The following is a 20,381-nucleotide window of genomic DNA, read 5'->3' on the forward strand; positions in this document are numbered from 1 at the left end:
ACCTTAACCATCTTGGAACCTCGTCTATGTTACGCCATTTAACGAGAGTTCATGGCAAAGTGTTGGGAAAAGCTGAAAGTTCTTCCCAAAAGAATACAAGCACTCCCTCATCAGCTAAGACCCTCCGCTCACCGACATACCGACGGCTACAAAATACACCCACCACACCATCCTCATCAATATCCTCAGTAGCGCTCGGAGTTAGCCCGGCATCCCACTTAAGGCTGGATGACTCCGGCACTATTATTGATTCCTCTGAAGAAAGCGTTAGTCCTGCTGCTGCTGTTGCTGCTGCTGGGGGTGAATCGTCATCCCAGCGGCAGGTTAATAAAAAGAGCAGTCCTACATTTCAGCAATTAACTGTGAAACAATCATTTGCGAGGGGAATCAAATATGACAGCAGTCACCCAGTCGCCAAGCGAATCACAGACGCCATGGCTGCAATGTTAGTGTTAGATCTGCATCCAATCTCCACAATAAACGCAGCTGGTTTTTCACAGTTAATTGAGGTTTTGTGTCCGCGTTACAGAATTCCATCGCGACACCATTTCTCCCGTAAAGCTATTCCACAACTATACCAAAAAGTGTGTAAAAATGTAGAGATTGCGCTGAAAAATGCCATTCTGCCCACTGTTCACTTAACCACAGATATGTGGACAAGTGGAAGTGGCCAAACCAAAGACTATATGACTGTGACAGCCCACTGGGTTGGTCATTCACCTTCACCAGCAGGAACAGCAGCAGCATGTACACCACTACGTAACATTTGTCACAGGCAGGCCACTCTTTGTATCACCGGCTTCACTAACAGGCATACGGCTGACAATTTGTTACGCAAACTGAGAGATGTGATTGATGCATGGCTTATACCACTCGGACTCTCCCCAGGGTATGTCATTTCAGATAACGCCAACAATATAGTGCGAGCATTACAGCTGGGTGATTTCCAACATATTCCCTGTTTTGCTCACACCATCAACTTGGTGGTGCAGAGCTTCCTACGAAATAACCGTGAGGTGCAGGAGATGCTTTTGGTGGCCCGTAAAATTTCAGGCCATTTCAGGCATTGAGCCACAGCATGTAGGAGATTACAGCAGCTCCAAGAGCAGTTTAACTTGCCCTGCCACCAACTTAAGCAAGAGGTGGTAACTCGGTGGAATCCACCCTGTACATGCTTCAGAGGATGGAGGAACAGCGCAAAGCCATCCAAGCATATTGCACAAGTCATGACATTGGGAAAGGAGGGGGGATGTATTTCACTCTTGCACAGTGGGGAATCCTTTCAGTGCTGTGCAAGGTGCTGAAACCATTTGAAGTTGTGACATGTGAGGTCAGTGCAGACTCTGCTAGTTTGAGCCAAGTCATTCCTTTAATTAGACTATTGGAAAAGCAGCTTGAGAAAATGAAGGAGGAGCTGAAAGCAAGCAATTCAGCAAAGTATGTTTGCCTTGTCGATCAAGTACTTAATTCGCTTCACAATGATCCTCGAGTTATTAAGATCTTGAACTCGGATCAGTACGTTTTGGCCACTGTGCTTGATCCAAGGTTTAAAACCTACATTGAGTCTTTACTTGTAAATGAGCGAGATGTGAACTTTTGCAAGGAGCTATTGCTCAGCAAGTTGGCCGCTGAACTGGGCCTCGGCTTGACGACGTGTCCTCCTTCACTTTCTCAAGCTGTTGCTCGTAAAAAATTAAATTTCCAAAAAAGAAGCAGGGAAGACACAGGGGGCAGACCAGAACAATTTAACATCTGGGCTGATTTGAAGGATTTTTCAAAAAAATGTGTCACTTTGCCCATAACTCCATCCAATATGAGTATAAACATGCAAAGGATGGTGGAGGATTACTTTCAAGAGGTAGTTGATATGGAAATGTCAGACAGTCCCTTTCCTTACTGGGAAGAAAAGCAGGCCATTTGGAAACCCATGTACAAACTTGCTTTGCAATACCTAAGCTGCCCACCCTCCAGTGTGTACTCTGAACGAGTGTTCAGCACAGCAGGGAACTTAGTCAGTGATCGCCGTAGAAGGTTACTTCCCAAAAATGTGGAGAAAATGATGTTTATAAAAATGAACTACATCTTCCACAAGGAAGGCCTTCACCATCCAAGACATCCAAGCACTGACTGTTCTCTAATGGCGGATTCAAGCGGCGATGAATTGATAGTCTGTGATGATGACGTACACACTGATGAGGGTGAGGATTAAGCTGAAGATGATGCCGATAACATCTTTTTAAAACTTTCTATGTAAGTGCATTTCCATATCACATACCATCTTGAAAGGCTGCTGTTAGGGCAATTTATCCTTAAGGGTAGGGTGTCATAGACAGAGTGACCCTAAACTGGCTTTGTCCATTTTTCATAATATTGTACAGTCTATAATGGCTGAATTTTTTAGTATTTTATACAAGTGGAGGGGGGCCTAGAGAGACAGAAACCAAACTGGCTTTCTCCATGTCAATTAATATTGTACAGTCTATAATGGCTAAATTTTTTGGTATTTTATACAAGTGGAGGGGGGCCTTGAGAGACAGAAACCAAACTGGCTTTTTCCATTTCTTTACATATTTAACTATAAGTGTAGGGTGTAATATACATTCAAAGACGATGGCTGCATTGCCAATATGCATAGATGGAGAGGAAGACAATCTGTTTTGTGTGTAGAATAGGCCTATCAACGAAGAATTAAACTGTTTTTTTGGATGATTTATTACCTCAACAATTAGATTACTTGTCTCTAAAACAGTTGGAGCACTAAATTGGGTTAATTTAGGCCCAAAAACATGGATTTTCCAAAAAAATAGCAAAACAAAACCAAACAAAACCAAAACCAAAACACGCAATGGCGGTTTTGCAAAACCAAAACCAAAACACGACGGTAATCCAGATCCAAAACCGAATCCAAAACCATAACACGGGGGTCAGTGACCATCTCTAGTTTCAAATTAAGAGTGAGATGGGACAGAGCAGTGCTTTGAAAAGGGCACGATCAAGAATGTCCTGTGCTGGATCACTATAGGCATCAGATTACCCCTAAATCAGGGTATCACTACAGCACAAGTAATTATGCTTTTGGATTTTATCTAACTTAATTCCATAGAAACCACGTTTTTTTGTGTGTGCGGAATTAGCATTTAAAAGGGTTATCCAGTCAAATGAATAATTTGTCACCAAATCCGGTACTGGAATATTCAGGGCCCCCCTGCTGGAGATTACGCCTATTCTAATCCCTGCTGTGTTCAGAGTGGAAACTCGAATGTTAAGGGGGCACATTGCCCGCATCAAATGTTTTTTCTTTTTCCCCAGTAAGCGTTATGTCCTCCTTCCTTGGTTACTGGGCTTACCATGTTCTGCCACCTAAATTCATTTTTGACCATACATCCACCCACAACAGTCTTTTTTTTTCTTTCATATGTACTTAGCTCTTCAACAATTCTAACAGCAATCAAATAGTGTGCAAACATTTAGCTGTCCTCATTGGGTTCTATGCGTCTGCAGACCTATGATTCCATGCAGCTCTCCTGTGTCTAACATGTATACAAGGGCCATTACATCTTCCTATTGACTACTCCCATGCTTTGCCATGTTCAGTGACTGCTCCCCTACTGCTCCCCTAGTGGCACACGTCAGGTGACACCCCTTTCATTTCAGTCCCTCTAGTATCAGTGACACCACTCCATCCCCTTCAGCTGCCAGCTAAATGCTCCCAATTGTCATTCCAGACGCTTGTGTTACTGCATCTGGATACACTGGCGAGTCTGTCAGAAAAAGGTTTGACGGGGTATCCAATCAGTATCCTGCCTAGGGACACATGAGGACTCATTCTGGCTCTGCTGGGCCCACAAGTGTCTAGCTACGTTCGTAGCCATGTGCACTGTATCTACATCTCTTCACAGAGATCAATGCTCTATATCCATCACTTCACATTTCAGCTGTCAAAAACAAAATAGAAAGAAGAATGAGAAAGAAGTTGAATTAATAGGACCCTTATATTTTTGACAATAAAAAGTTCCAACACATAAAACTCTCTGAAGTGATGGAACTTATAAACTTATATGTCCTTCCTTCCCTGCACCTACTGAGCTGACGATCCTTACAGAAACCATAAAGTTATATCGCCATTTGGTAATTTTGTTATTAATATTATTATTATCCTTTATTTATAATGCACCATAAAAGGTTTGCACCGCTCTATATGAAATTTACAATAATATAAAATACACAAACAGCATTGTACATTACATAATAAGTTAATAGACTAAACGTAATAATAAAAGGAACAGACATCTACTAGTTAACGGATTACCTAGATAACTTGATAAAACAAAGTTATTTACGGGACAGTGGGTGAGAGTGATGGTAATGTCCAATGTGAAGCCTGGGCTCAAGAAAACAGGGCTAGAGAAGCAGGCCTTAAGGTACAGAGGGTGATGTAATAGTAGAAGGAGAACACACAGAAATAGGGCCCTGCTCATGAGACCTTACATCCTAAAAGGAAGGGGAAGACACAATTAGGGTGGCACCGTGTGGGGGAGTAGAGGTGATAGCAGAGGCAAAGGAGATAGGTTTGAATAAAGAAATGAGTTTTAAGGGCATGCTTAAAGCATTGGGGAGATTAGGCTAATCTGATAGGGCCTGGGAGATCATTCCACAGGAGAGGAGCAGAGTCCTGGAGGAGGGAGTGGGAAGAGGTAATCGGCATGGTAGTGAGGGAGCAGACGTTGGCGGAGCGGGGGGGGAGGGAAGGAGTCAAGATAAAGATGGGGTTGGAGATATGGGGGGGTTGGCTGAGGACTTTGTAAGTGAGGATGAGGAGTTTACATTTAATTCTGTAGGCCACAGAGAGTCAGTGTAGTGTCTGGCACAGAGGGATAGAGCATAGATGGCAGAGATAGAGCAGAAAGAGAAAAATAAGGTGAGCAGCACGACTGAGGGTAGACTGAAGAGGGGCAAGGCGAGACCTGGTTAGGCCAAAAAGGAAGAAGTTACAGTAATCAAGACGAGAGATTAGTGTTGGTAGCTTCCATGATCATATTGTAAGCTCTTACTAGCAAGGCCCTCTCTTCTTCTGCCTTCTTCTCTGCTCTCACCTTTATTTATTGGTTTATTCATGGTTATGTTCAAAAATTGATTAAAAAGCTAGAGGGCCTTTGAAAAGACAAGTGCCTTAGTTTTTTGTAGTAATATTAAGTAAATGTGACCACTTTTTGAGTGCAATTAGTTAGTTCAGGCAAGACGTAAACATCTCCTCTATTTTCTGTGCAGTGAGCTACAGTCTGGGTCTGCTCACTGTAGCCATGCCCTTCTACACACTCCTCTTTTTGACCCACTCCCAGCAAATAAACTGAATCAGGGGGTAAATGTATCAAGCTCCAATATTTTTATTGATTAAAAATTGCGGCAAATCTTGATAACCCGTGGTTTTAGCCCCCAAGTCGCCAGATGTATTAAGCTGCTATTTTTACTCTGATCTTCAAAATCGCTGGTCATCTCTAGTGATTTGCTGGGATTTCAAACACGCCTGTGTTTAGCCAACTCTCCCATGTTTAGCTAACTTGCCCGTGTTTAGGCTAAAAAGGGCATAAACAAAACACTGCATCCTAGCTGCAAGATTAGTAAACACATCACTGTTACACTGCCCTATAGAGCCGCAAGTCCTGGCGGCTGTCAAAAGTAAAAAATAGATAAATGTTGTAATGTCTGTACAAGCAGACAGACGCTAAGGAATAGAATACAGCCATGAGATCTATTTATACTCTATGGGGAATACCCATGTTATCGTGGGCTTGTAGTTATACAAGCATCAGCATGCCCAGACTGTTTATGGCACCCTGGCATGGCTGGAACTTGTAGTTCCACAAAACAAAATGACGTCTGTTTATTTTTTTAACTCTATAATCGCTGTTATTACCCTACACCCACCGCCCAGGGTGTAGGAAGAGACCTAGTGCTTTCAGCACTGGGCTGGTTATTCCTAGAGGGGGGGCCGCACATTTTTTTTTTGCGGACCCTACTCCCTAGGGAATCCAGCCCAGCGCTGAACAGCCTGGGGTTGGTATGTCATTATAGCAGGGGGACCCCTGCCGCATGTCCCCCTACTATAGTGCCAACCACCCCGGCTGGTTTGCCTAGTGCTGGTTGCTGGAAAATCGGCGGACCCCAAGCTAATTTTTTCACGTTTTTCACGCAACCAGCAGTAGGCTGGCAGCACTAGGGTTAACAGTGCTCGGACAGGGAGACTCCACACATTTTTTTTTTCCAACATTTATTTAGTTTTTAACTTTTGACAGCCACAGGGACCTGCGGCTCTATAGACAGGCAGTGTAACAGTGATGTGTTTACTAATCTCGCAGCTAGGATGCAGCATGTTGTATCTAGCGATTTTTAAAGCAAACTCGGGACCTATTCCCAGGGCACAGAGTCTAACGTGATGTCGGTCTTTCCCAGAGCCCGCTGCAAAGCAGGATGGAATTGGCTGCGTGCACCATGCAAGTCACGACCTCCAGGGTAGGTCATGAGGATGGTTTGTGTGCGAATAGAGCCCCAGAATAATCATATCAATAGAGAAGTACTAGAATCAGATATAGGGAAGACACTGTCAGAATAAGGTGCTAATATAGTAATAGCCAGTAGGGAACAGCACCAGGATAATGCTAGCTGGGAACAGCACCAGAGGTAAGAAATGTAGAAACTCCACCAGGATACCAGTGGCATATGAAGTGCACCAGAGTAATGTCAGCGATACAGAACTGCACCAGGATAATGCCAGTGGTATAGAACTGCACCCAGATACTAGTGACATATAAACTACTAGGATAATGGCAGCGATATAGAGTGTAATATAGCCAGGGCCGGATTAACATGAGGTCTAACTGGGCTATAGCCCAGGGGCCTCGGGCATCCAGGGGGCCCTTCAAACTCCTCAGCAGCATTATTGATCGGTCGGGGGCGGGGGCGCCCCCGGCCCGATCAATGCTGCTGAGCACTGTCAGTACAGTCCTCCGTCGCGCTGTAGTCTGCTTACTGAGGATATCTCGCGAGAGTTCATGAACTCTCGCGAGATCTCCTCAGTAAGGAGCTTACAGCGCGCCGGGACGGAGGACTGCACTGACAGGTAAGTGCTTGGGGGGGTCCTCGCGGGGGCGGGGGGCGGGGGGCGGCTCACATTGGGGGCCTCATGGGGAATGGAGGGCCCCTTAGCCCAGGGGCCTCCATTCCCTTAATCCGGCCCTGACTATAGCTGGAGGTACAATGAAGCTAGGACCACCTAGACAGGAATTTCTATAGCGAAGGGAAAGAAAGGGGTGTGTCAGGAATGCGAATCGGTCATAGGACCGAAGATCTAAAAGGTTGTTGTGCACCCTTGAACAAAATAGAGAATTTATAAAGGACCATATTTACTTTCAAAGTTACTTTCATTTACTTTTTCTTCAAAATGAGTGAATAAATACCCAACTCATGTGCTGAATCCCATTTATCAGTGCCAATTAAATCAATTACATGCTGTAGACGGTGTCCAAATAAAACATACTGCCATGCAATGGGAATTCTTAGAGGATTCAATGGACTCTAGAGAAGCTTGAAAATTTCAACCTGTTCGAAAATTATATTTAATTTCACCGGTTCAAAGGCCCTGAACATGTCTGTGTTACAAACATCAATAGAACCTGATTCAAACTGTGGGGTAGCAGTTTGCATGATAAATATAGCGTTTAAGTTTTTTTTTTAACAAAAAAACAAACCCACTATTTATATATTATTTTTAATTAATAAAAAAAGTATTTAAACTTTTTTAAAGCCAAATAATGCTGTATGTTGCCTGTGCTGCTGTTCAGCCAGTCTTGAAAGGGTTATTTAGGTGTGGTTTACAAAACAACTTTCTTGTTGCACTTTAACCTTCTTAGTCGTTAGGTGAGTGCACATGATTTAATAAACTGCATTTTAGTGATATTTAAAGAACAGATGTGAGTGCAAGGACTCGTAGAAAATGAGAACCAATGATGTTGAGTTGTGAGATTCAGGGGTATATTTCCTAAACTGCGGGTTTGAAAAAGTGGAGATGTTGCCTATAGAAACCAATCAGATTCTAGCTGTAGAATGTAGTAAATAAATGATAACAAGAATCTGATTGGCTGTTATAGTCAACATCTCCACTTTTTCCAACTTGCGGTTTAGTAAATATACCCCTAGATATTTTGATCAAAATATGAACCAATACTTATATTTTCTATTGTGCTAGATAAACACAGATTCACACTGCTAAGGAAAAGTGCTCACAACTGCTTTGTTCTTTTGGTTACCTATAAAGTAGACATAATCTAGAGATCTGAACACAAAATTGTGATGGTGAGTTTATTATGGTGAATTTAATTTTTAGTTTTTTTTAAAAGCAATGCTGATTTCATCCTCAAGGCCTGGTGCATGGTTTGATCAAATAAGTCTCAAACTACCGTCGGTAAAATAGTTTTTTAAAAGTTCCTTATGCAATAATAATTTAAGATAAAATGTAAGATAAATAAATTCACTTACCCCAGCAGGTCTCTAATTTCTAGGTCATGATAATCGTCATTGCTATCATATGGAGGGTCTGATGCAACCATTTGAGTTGATGTATTTTCATCTGTAGCTCTAGGAGTTGTGAAATCTGGGTGATCATTTTGTGGAAATGACAGTGCTGTTCCAGTTGGTAATAGGCCTACTTCACTAGCTATACTTATCTTTGGATTATTATCTGAATAAGTTGAAGTAACCTCCGTTTTAAAGGTGACCTCATTTTGTTCTGTAAACTGTGATATTTCATTGGTTAAAAACTGATAGCCATCACTTATGTTACTGTTTAAAACAGTATTTAGAGATTCACTTTGGTTGTTTCCAGCATCATTTAAGTCCAAGAGATTGTCAGTAGAATTCCCAGTGAAGTTTTCCACATCTCTTTTTGACATTTTTATAGACTGCGTGTTTTGAGAAATGTTTATTTTCATCTGTATTGATTCTTCCTCTTCCACTTCTTCACCACTTGCTGATTCTTCAAGGTAAGCAGTGAAACCATTGTCATCTTCTGATAGAATATTGTTTTGTTCACTTAGAGAATCTGTGCCATTCTGAATACTTGGACTCAATGGTCCTTCTGTACTATTATATTTTTCTTCAGTTGGACCTGTTGCCAGATTGCTGTTATTATGAATGTATTGACCTCCTTCCAACATGTCATCTTTTATATATTCATCCTCATTAGACTCAGATGAATCAGAGTCATACTTCATAGATGTATTTGAGGGACTAGGAACATGCACATTGTCAGTGTAAGTTTCAGACATTTCTTCTATGGCCAAAGCGGTGAGATTTAACACTTCTTCTACTGCGCCTGTATTGTTTCTACGTGACCGAATATCAAACATTGCAGCTAAATGTTCATTGTAGTCTAAGTCTTCACTATTAATATGGAGCTGTTCTTCACTAGTGTCATCCGTACCCGATCTGGTTTCTGGTTTTCTAGGATAATCAAATGAAAATGCGTCATCTACGAAATCATAATAGTTTTCTTCAGATTCACACTTTGCATCCCTAAATCTTAGTTTTGTGCCTTGTTTCCCTTTAAAGTTGAAGTCTCCAAATATCCAAACACCTGAAGGAGAAAAGAAAAAATATATTACCTGAATATATGTGTTATCAAAAGTAGACTTAATATGTAACCAATGACTGCTGCAAACTGTAAGTGATCACATCTAGTTATAAAACATTGTTTTTTAAATGATTTGGGTATCTGAAAATATTAAATTTTTTGTTATTGCTATTGTTTATTTATAAGGTGCCATAAGTATCCATAGTACCATACAGTGGGGAAGTAGAGTATATTACAAAGTCATAGAGGACTAACAGACAAAGTACTAGACATTCAAGGAGCACAACACAGTACATAAGACACAATAGTAAATATATAATAAGGTATATAACAAGTATCATAGAGAACATGCTGGAGGCACAATACAAAGGCTTACAGTTGGATGAAGTGGGAGCAGACAAGAAAACAGGAGGAGTAGCAGTGCTGCTCATGAGAGCTTACATTCTAATGATAATCACATTTTGTTGATACTTTCACAGTACATGCTACACTGTGTAAGGATTTATTAAAATTGTTGGGTCTATTTAAATAAGGGAGAAAAGTTCAGATGAAAATGTGAGTTTTTGCCAGATTTAGGGCTTCTCCCTATTTAACAAAGTCTCCAGGTCGATGAAGACTATTACCAGCTATAGCTTTTGTTGGAGACCTCCATTGAAGCTTCCCCATGCAGAGTATGGGGATCCTATTTCCCATGTACAGCATTGGTAGAAGTGCTCCCTCTGTACTGCTATTTCTATAGCCATCGCAGAATAGTAATAGTAGATGCTTCCTTCTTTATTTTCTAAATGATTTCTTTTTTTGTACTGTTTTTAACCTATTTTTAATTGTAAATGAAAGTTGTACTCAAAGGACATTTTCTTCTTAAATTGGGATAATCAGTGATCTTCCATTTCTCCCAATATTTATAAATAGACCCCTTTATATCAGATCCTTCTACTAATAGGCTGTTACTTTGCCTCCACATCCCAGCACCTCATGCAATACAACGCATTTATTGCATAAAGCTGGCCACATATAGGCCAAGGGTTACATTCAATTTGACCACACACATTGATGTCCAAATGGGATGAGCTCTGTCTATTTAGCTCCTCAGGCATCCTGTTATTGTGGATGGAAGATGGTTGCAAATGCAGCCTTATTACGTATTTTCATTTCACCATGCACAATAATGATCATACTGATGTGATGGGATCATTATTGGGCATCAGTGCCATGCTGCAGTATCAGGTTCATTGCTCAATATTAGTTGAAAAATCACAGATTGTGTGGGCACCTTAACTGTACTGCACTACAAATTCTTGGCTGAGCTCTATGCCTTCTCACCAAAACCATTTCTTAATACTCTTTAGCTATTTCTGGCTCCCCAGACAACGGTCCACATAAATAACGTTTACATCCATTAACCCCACTGTGCGTCACCTGTTCCAGAAAACCACTCCAGAAGGCATCATTTTAAATCTTGTCTTCTGTTTCCCCGACCTCTTCAGCTCTTTCAGCTGACACACACTGAAATAGCTAATTCTGTGCTACGGACGTTAGAGCAGAGATCACAAAAGCTCAGACCCAGAAGGACTGAACTGACCCGATTACTGCTATGGGGAATATTCTATAAATATGCTTTAACTTATATTTAGGATTGTCCTATCTTTTTTACACCACTTAACCCAATGAATAAATATGAGTTATGGTCTAGTTGGGTAACAATCAAATGTCACCTTTATGTAGTTCTTTTTTATGTGTTCTTTTACATTTTTTTCCAACAGAAAGAATACAATACTTTTAAATAAAATCAGATTACACCAATGTTATAGAATACCCCCTAAATGTCCTAAGCCCATCCCATTTTAACAGTAAAGGGAATAGACAATGGAAAGGACATTCCAAGACATTCATTATACCGAAGGTCATTATTTTTAGGACCTTTAATGACACCTTTTGTAAAAACACTGGGAAGGAAGTAATGATGAAATGTCACTTCATTCTGTCACAAGCACAAGTTTAATATTACTAAAAGAAACATTTTGATAGTCAATAGATCTTTAAATATGTAAGCCTTAATATTTTTATTTTAATACGTTTCAACGTTCTTGTGGTAGAACAACTGAGACCTGCAAATATTTTCTCAGTGGACACTGTAAGCATTTTATATACTGCCTGAGCAGACAACCCCCATCTCTTTACTAGAGTCCTCACTAACACCTATATTACGCACTCTGGTACACCTTTGCTACTCTCCTAATCTTCACTCTGAGTCCATCCGCTCCCCCCTCAGCTCTGCACTTTTCCCACTAGATTGTAAATTTCTCACAAGCAGGATCCTCCTTACCGTTTCTTTTCAAATCTGCATTTATTTATGTCCTTGATTTATGTATACTCTATATTCCCCCGCTGTGGCATCTTACAACTCAACAATAATAGTAATAAAATACTACAAAAATACCTTTTACTTGGAACAATAGCTACTGAAAATAACAATACATTAAAAAATTACATTCTTTATATCATTCTCAAACAGTTATTCTGCACCTCAGGCAACATATGATAACCAGTACATATGTACTGGTCATCATATGCACTAAAACTACAGTATTGAAGGATAAATAATGAGCTACAAGACATATACTGGTCTGTAGTTAATATGGAGCAACTGGCCAGTTTTCCTGCTGCCCACATTCCTACAGGCCATATTCTCTGCAAATGTTCTATTACTGTGGAAGATGAATATTATTTTTTCTTTACAGCAATGTAATTTATTATACATGTATAATAAATCATAATTTATTACTATTAATTTATTACTATTTAATACTATTAAATAATATGTAAGCGTATTCAATAAACTACAATTAATTAATTAACTCATAATCAATTGTTTACCTTGATTGTTCATCTCTATGGTAATGCTTTCACCAGTCATTGGAAAGAGAGTCATTATGTCTCCATTTCTACCTCTGTATCTGAAGGTATGGCCACTAAGTTGTAATGTAATGGTTTCATCCAGTACTCCTACACTTGAAATATGCCACTGAACCACATGATTATTACAAAATCCCAGAATAGCATTTTCAAAGCTAATTCCATTTATACCTGTAACAACAAAAAATATTGTTAGAAAAATGTTCCTAGCAACAGTATTTAAATATATGGAGGGTAATGTATATGTGATTGTATATTGTTAATATGCTACGAACTACTTAGGAGCTCTGTAACCACAATAGAGCATAGGGCTGCAAGGCTGACTTCTTTTATACAGGTCACAAAGGAGGCTAAATAACCATATATATATATATATATATATATATATATATATATATATGTGCAAATAGTAGAAGTGATTGTGTTATTACTATATTATCAGGATCAATGAAAACATTATCATAGAATTAAAACAATGTTAAATAAAAGTAACATGAAAAATCACAAAAAGACTACTATATAAATGTGTCATGTTTTAGAAATAAAAAATATGACAACATTAAAAGGAAGTGTTACAATTTCAGTTGGCAACTGTTAATATTATGTTCTTATGTGTAAAAATCCACTTTCAATACAAGACAATGCAGCAGCTGATGTAGTCAGTGCAAGTTCTATGAGAATATGGCTGTGTTCTACAGTATGATTGCAGTACAATAACCCAAGTAAACTTACATGGTGCACTTAGACACAAACATTTAGTATGTAGACACAATAGGGCTAAATATAGAAAACTGTACCTTTAAAATGAGAATAGTGATGTCAGTGTTATGTTCGTATTGTTGCTAGCAATAAATATTGTCTGATGCGATTAATGTGGTTCCAAAGCACAAAAGAGTTTTAATAGCAAAATATAACAGAACACAATAATAATACAAAGTACAACCGATACATACGCTGCACGCCCTGGATCCAGGAACAGTCCGTCTGTCACTCACCGGACTGTGAGTGCTTCTTCCCGTACATTTAGGAACCGTGGCCGTCCTCCATCCTGAGGGTCTGCGCATGCGCAGCCCTTTCAAACCCTTCAGTACCTGTCCCTTTAACTTAATTGGCAGATCAGGCAACACTCCCTATATTAAGCACCTGTGGTCAATACCACGTTGCCTGATCTTGGAGTCTCATTCCCCATGAGCCTCTGAAGGTTTTCCTGTGTTTCCTCGTGTATTCAGCGCTGCTGATTCCTGTGGTTTCCAAACCACTTCTACCCCTGTGGTTTCCAGACCACTTCTACTCCTGTGGTTTCCTAACCACTTCAACCCTCCTGTGTATCATCGTGACTGTTAGCTGATTCCTATCCGCTGCCTCCGTGCACTACAGTCTTCAAGCCACTTCAACTCTGCTATGTATCATCGTGACTGTTAGCTGATTCCTATCCGCTGCCTCCGTGCACTACAGTCTTCAATCTACTTCAACTCACCTGTGTGCCATCATGACTGGTAGCTGATTCCTATCCGCTGCCTCCGTGCACTACAGTCTTCAATCTACTTCAACTCGCCTGTGTTTCATCGTGACTGTTTGGCTGATTCCTATCCGCTGCCTCCGTGCGCTTCAGTCTTCAGCTCATCTCATCTCTCCCGTGTTTCCTCGAGACTGCTACAACTGATTCCTATCCGCTACTCTCCGTGCTCAACAGTTCCAGCTCAGCTCTGCTCTCCCGTGTTTCATCGTTGCTGCACCTGCTGGTTGCTATCCGCTACCTCCGTGTATCTGCAGAGTCCTGCTGCTGCTACTCCTCAGTTCTACTCGTCCTACAACAGCTGATCCGCTCTCCGTGCTTCCCCGTGTTCCCGCTGGTCTCTACTCGCCAGTCTGCATCGGATCTGCGCCTCACTGTTTTCATCTCATCTAGACCATCGCTACTCTTCAGGGTCCTCCAGGAGTCCATTTCTACATACTACTGCTTCCTGAGTATTTGTTCCCCTGCTGGTCTACCTACCTGTGCGCTGCACCTACTTGATTACCGCTTCACCCCTCCAGGGACTTCGCATCCTGCCGGCCTCCAGCCGTTCAGGTATCTCTGCACTCCTGTCTGACAGCCTGCTTCTGAACCACGGTATGCATACTTCTCATTGACTGTGCTGGTGTATTGCATATCTTGCTGGACTGAGTTTGTTCTCCTCTGGAGTTTACTATCCGCTGAGACTATTGCCATCATTGACTGTGTTATCTTGTGCCGGATTACCTCAAGTGACTTTCTATTATTGCAGTGCTGTTCAGTCATTAATATATTGTGCATGTTATTGTGGATCAAGTTTAAGGTGCCCATGTATCCCCTGTATTGCAGTCTCTCCCCGTGCTCCTCGTCACATATATATTCAGTGGTACAACTTGCTAGAGGCAGACCACTGATCCCTGTTTCCTGTGTCACCTGTTCCAGTATCCTCTCACATAGCAGTGGTACAACTTGCTAACGCAGACCACTGACTCCCCGGATACCTCCACTTGGATTCCATTCCTTCACTCAGACAGCGGTACAACTTGCTATCCGCAGACCGCTGACTCTCATCACCTCCTCGTTTCTGTTGGACATTCCTCCTCACTATAGCAGTGGTACAACTTGCTACCGCAGACCACTGACTACCTTCACGTGTCCTTTGTCCATACAGTTCCTCGTGTATTTCTACATCCATATTACCAGTGCTGCTAGTCATAGACTTTCCTGAGCATCTCCATCATCTGCTATTTCCTGTTCCGTGATCACCCTGCTACCAGAGTACCATATTACCATCTATACTGCTCTGGTAAGCCTATCACCTGGTGATCCCTGGGTAAAGACTCCTAGTGCCCGTGACAGTAAGATCAGGCCATGACAGACCCAGATACGGAACCTACAGCCAAAGAGATGCTGCAGCATCTGGTCACCCGTGTGGAGCAACAGGATGATCGCCAACAGCTGTTACTTCAATGCTACCAGTCGTTAGCCTCCCAAGGACCATCTGGACAGCCTGTTACAGCTAATGTTGAAGCTCCTGTGCTTTCCTCCGTTTCCCCAGTGCCATCCCAGGTGTCTACAGCTCCCACGCTTCACCTGCCTACTCCGTCCAAGTACGATGGAGACCCCAAAACTTGTAGGGGTTTTCTCAACCAATGCTCAGTTCATTTTAAACTCCAACCCCAAAATTTTTCTACCCACCGTTCCAGAGTGGCCTATCTTATCTCATTGTTTTCTGGACAAGCTCTGGCTTGGGCCTCCCCTCTGTGGGAAAGGAACGATCCTGTATTACAAGATAGTGCCAAATTCATTTCTATGTTCCGAAGTGTGTTCGATGAACCAGGTCGTGTGACCTCCGCTGCTTCCAGCATTCTTCGTTTACGTCAAGGTTCTCATACAGTAGGCCAGTACGTCATTCAATTTAGAATCTTAGCCTCTGAACTTCAGTGGAACACTGAAGCATTAATTGCCGCCTTCTGGCAGGGGCTCTCCGATAAAATTAAAGATGCACTGACTACCCAAGAGCTTCCTTCGTCACTAGAAGATTTGATCTCTCTTTGCCATCGTGTAGACATGAGGTTTCGTGAAAGAGAATCTGAGAAAACAACTCCAGTTAAAGCACCTCTTCGCTCAACCCCTCAGTTTCGTCCAGCTTCACCTTCCGTGATTCCCATGGAGATAGGACGTTCCAAATTATCTTTAGAAGAGAGGAAACGAAGAGTAAAGAATAGACTTTGTATCTATTGTGCTGATTCCACACATATGCTCAGTTCTTGCCCTAAGAAATCGGGAAATGCCAGGCCCTAACTAGTTCTGGAGAGGTGAAGTTAGGGTCCCTGGAGTCCTCTCCATCTTCTATGAAATTAAAAGTCTGCGCTTTTGATGTTACGATTTCCTTTGCTACCAAATCCTTTGAGTCACAGGCATTGATTGATTCTGGAGCAGCAGGAAATTTCAGTTCTAAATCCCTAGTGAATCAATGGTCCCTACCAGTGATTACTTTGAAAACACCGATTACTGTGACTGCTATAGATGGATCACGTCTCATCAATGGTCTCATCACTCAGAGTACGTCTCCAGTAACACTTCAGATTGGTGTGCTACACCATGAAGAAATTTCGTTTTTAATTCTTCCAGTTACGACAAGTCCGATTGTCTTAGGCCTTCCATGGCTTCAATGTCACTCTCCCCAGATTGACTGGCGCACTCCTCAAGTTACGTCTTGGGGAGCTGAATGTCATCATCGTTGTCTTTCTCAAGTCATTCCTCTTAAAGTACAGCAATCTTTCATCTCATCTTCCTCACCGGGACTCCCTCCTCAGTATGCTTCATTTGCCGATGTTTTTGATAAAGCTCAGTCTGAACGTCTTCCTCCTCATCGTTCTTGGGATTGTCCGATCGATCTTCTACCTGGCAAGACTCCTCCCAGGGGTCGGGTCTATCCACTTTCGTTACCTGAAACTCAAGCCACATCTGAGTACATCCAGGAGAATCTCCAGCGAGGGTTTATTCGACCTTCCACCTCTCCCGCTGGAGCCGGGTTCTTCTTCGTAAAAAAGAAGGATGGATCACTACGCCCCTGCATAGATTTTCGTGGACTCAACGCCATTACTATTAAGAATCGGTATCCCATTCCGTTGATCACTGAGTTATTTGATCGCATCAAGGGAGCTCGGATCTTTACCAAGTTGGATCTTCGTGGTGCCTATAATTTAATTAGAATCCGTCCCGGTGACGAATGGAAGACAGCGTTCAACACCAGAGATGGGCATTATGAATATCTAGTAATGCCTTTCGGGTTGTGCAATGCCCCCGCTGTTTTCCAAGGCTTCGTTAATGAGATCTTTCGGGACTTATTATATGTATGTGTCGTTGTCTACCTGGACGACATATTGATCTTTTCACAGGACCTGCCTTCTCATCACCAACATGTGGCAGAGGTCCTCTCTAGACTCCGGAAAAATTCATTATTCTGCAAACTAGAAAAATGTTCATTCGAGTTGCCCCAGATTCCATTCTTGGGGTATATTGTTTCCGGAGTTGGCCTGAAGATGGATCCAGACAAGGTGAATGCTGTATTACATTGGCCCCAGCCAACTACTCTTCGTGCTATCCAGCGTTTTTTAGGTTTCGCCAATTACTATAGACGCTTCATTCAAGACTTCTCGTCCATTGCATCTCCTATTGTGGCCCTGACTCGTAAAGGGGCTAATACTAAGCAATGGTCATCCGAGGCTCTCCAAGCCTTTCAAATTCTTAAAGAGTCCTTCTCCTCTGCTCCCATTCTTCGACAGCCTGATGTGACACTTCCCTTCTTCCTAGAAGTTGATGCCTCTAATGTGGGCTTAGGAGCCATTCTCTCCCAACGCTCGGAGCAACAAAAATTCCATCCTTGTGCCTTTTACTCTCGGGGTCTCCTGCCTGCAGAGAAAAATTATACGATCGGGGACAAGGAGTTGCTGGCTATCAAAGTTGCATTAGAGGAGTGGAGATACTTATTGGAAGGAGCTCGTCATCCGGTGACGATTTTCACGGATCATAAGAACCTGTCATATCTACAGTCTGCTCAATGCTTGAATCCTCGTCAAGCAAGATGGTCTCTTTTCTTTTCCCGTTTCGAATTAATTATAACCTTCAAACCAGCTGCCAAGAACAAGAAAGCTGACGCTCTATCTCGAGCTTTTGTGACGTCCTCTGACGTTGAAGAGTTTTCCAACCATTCTATACTAGACCCCAAATGTATCTCGCTGGCTGCTTCTTCCACCAAAATGCTACCATTTGGGAAGACCCTCGTGCCTCCTACTCTGAGGAGGAAAATCCTTTCGTGGTTCCATTCTTCTCGTTTTTTTGGACACGCTGGTGAACGCAAGACCTTTGAGATTCTCTCTCGAAGTTACTGGTGGCCCTCGATGAGGAGAGACGTCAAAGAGTTTATTGCTTCCTGTGAGTTGTGTTCTCAGTTTAAATCTTCCCGCAGAACTCCAGCAGGGTTGCTGCAACCACTACCCATTCCGTCCAAGCCCTGGACCCATATTAGTATGGACTTTGTTACTGATCTGCCACCTAGTAAAAATTATAATACTATTTGGGTAGTGGTAGACAGATTTTCGAAGATGGCTCATTTTGTCCCTTTGTCTGGTTTGCCTTCCTCGTCTACTCTGGCTGAACATTTCGTTAAAGAAATCTTTCATATCCATGGATGTCCGTCTGAGATTGTGTCAGATAGAGGAGTACAATTCGTTTCCAGATTCTGGCGGGCCCTTTGTAAAACCTTGGGCATACGATTAGCACTCTCATCTTCTTACCATCCGCAATCAAACGGACAAACGGAACAGGTCAATCAAGATCTCGAGACCTTTATAAGGATGTTCTCATCAGCCAATCAAGACAACTGGGTAGAATTGCTTCCTTGGGCTGAATTCGCCCATAACAACATGTACCATGAGTCATCGTCCAAAACTCCATTCTTTGTGGTTTACGGTCACCATCCGTCTTTTCCGGAATTTCCTGCCCTCCCTCCCACCCAAGTTCCTGCTGTAGAGACTGTTTGTCAGACCTTCAAAAATATCTGGTCTCAGGTCAAAACCTGTTTAAAGAAGACATCTACCAAATATAAGTCTTTCGCAGATAAGAAGAGGCGGGCTATTCCACCACTAAAAATTGGAGATCGTGTCTGGTTATCTACCAAAAATATTCGTTTGAAGGTCCCATCTATGAAATTCGCTCCTCGTTTTATTGGTCCATATAGGATCATTCAAGTAATAAATCCAGTTTGTGTTAAACTTCTACTTCCTAAGAATCTTCGTATTTCCAATGCCTTCCATGTGTCCTTGCTCAAACCTCTCATCATCAACCGTTTCTCGACTCCTCCTTCAGCACCTCAGCCAGTTCAAGTTCATCAGGAGGAGGATTTCGAGATTACTCAGGTATTGGACGCAAAAATTTCGCGAGGAGTTCTCCGTTTCCTCGTTCATTGGAAGGGCTTTGGTCCTGAGGAGCGTTCATGGATCAAAGCTGAAGATCTCAACGCCCCAGCTCTTCTTAAGAAGTTTTATTCCCAAAATCCGGACAAGCCCGGTTCCAGGCGTTCTGTGCCCACCTTTAAAAGGAGGGGTACTGTCACTCACCGGACTGTGAGTGCTTCTTCCCGTACATTTAGGAACCGTGGCCGTCCTCCATCCTGAGGGTCTGCGCATGCGCAGCCCTTTCAAACCCTTCAGTACCTGTCCCTTTAACTTAATTGGCAGATCAGGCAACACTCCCTATATTAAGCACCTGTGGTCAATACCACGTTGCCTGATCTTGGAGTCTCATTCCCCATGAGCCTCTGAAGGTGTTCCTGTGTTTCCTCGTGTATTCAGCGCTGCTGATTCCTGTGGTTTCCAAACCACTTCTACCCCTGTGGTTTCCAGACCACTTCTACTCCTGTGGTTTCCTAACCACTTCAACCCTCCTGTGTATCATCGTGACTGTTAGCTGATTTCTATCCGCTGCCTCCAGCACTACAGTCTTCAATCTACTTCAACTCACCTGTGTGCCATCATGACTGGTAGCTGATTCCTATCCGCTGCCTCCGTGCACTACAGTCTTCAATCTACTTCAACTCGCCTGTGTTTCATCGTGACTGTTTGGCTGATTCCTATCCGCTGCCTCCGTGCGCTTCAGTCTTCAGCTCATCTCATCTCTCCCGTGTTTCCTCGAGACTGCTACAACTGATTCCTATCCGCTACTCTCCGTGCTCAACAGTTCCAGCTCAGCTCTGCTCTCCCGTGTTTCATCGTTGCTGCACCTGCTGGTTGCTATCCGCTACCTCCGTGTATCTGCAGAGTCCTGCTGCTGCTACTCCTC

The 20,381-nt window shown here is 42.4% G+C and overlaps 1 protein-coding gene across 1 annotated transcript in view; it reads right to left on the reverse strand.

The window, feature by feature from the left end:
- The window catches only part of F5 (coagulation factor V), an 80,646-nt gene that overhangs the window by 29,185 nt on the left and 31,080 nt on the right, over nucleotides 1-20,381 (reverse strand). The window contains exons 12-13 of the mRNA XM_075196374.1: nucleotides 12,503-12,712; nucleotides 8,533-9,628 (exon numbers count right to left, since the gene is read on the reverse strand). Of these exons, the coding sequence (XP_075052475.1) occupies nucleotides 8,533-9,628; nucleotides 12,503-12,712 (1,306 nt within the window). The remainder of the gene's footprint in view (nucleotides 1-8,532; nucleotides 9,629-12,502; nucleotides 12,713-20,381) is intronic.

The sequence above is a fragment of the Mixophyes fleayi genome, chromosome 2 (genome assembly GCF_038048845.1).
Source record: "Mixophyes fleayi isolate aMixFle1 chromosome 2, aMixFle1.hap1, whole genome shotgun sequence".
In the NCBI taxonomy this organism is placed as follows: domain Eukaryota; kingdom Metazoa; phylum Chordata; class Amphibia; order Anura; family Limnodynastidae; genus Mixophyes; species Mixophyes fleayi.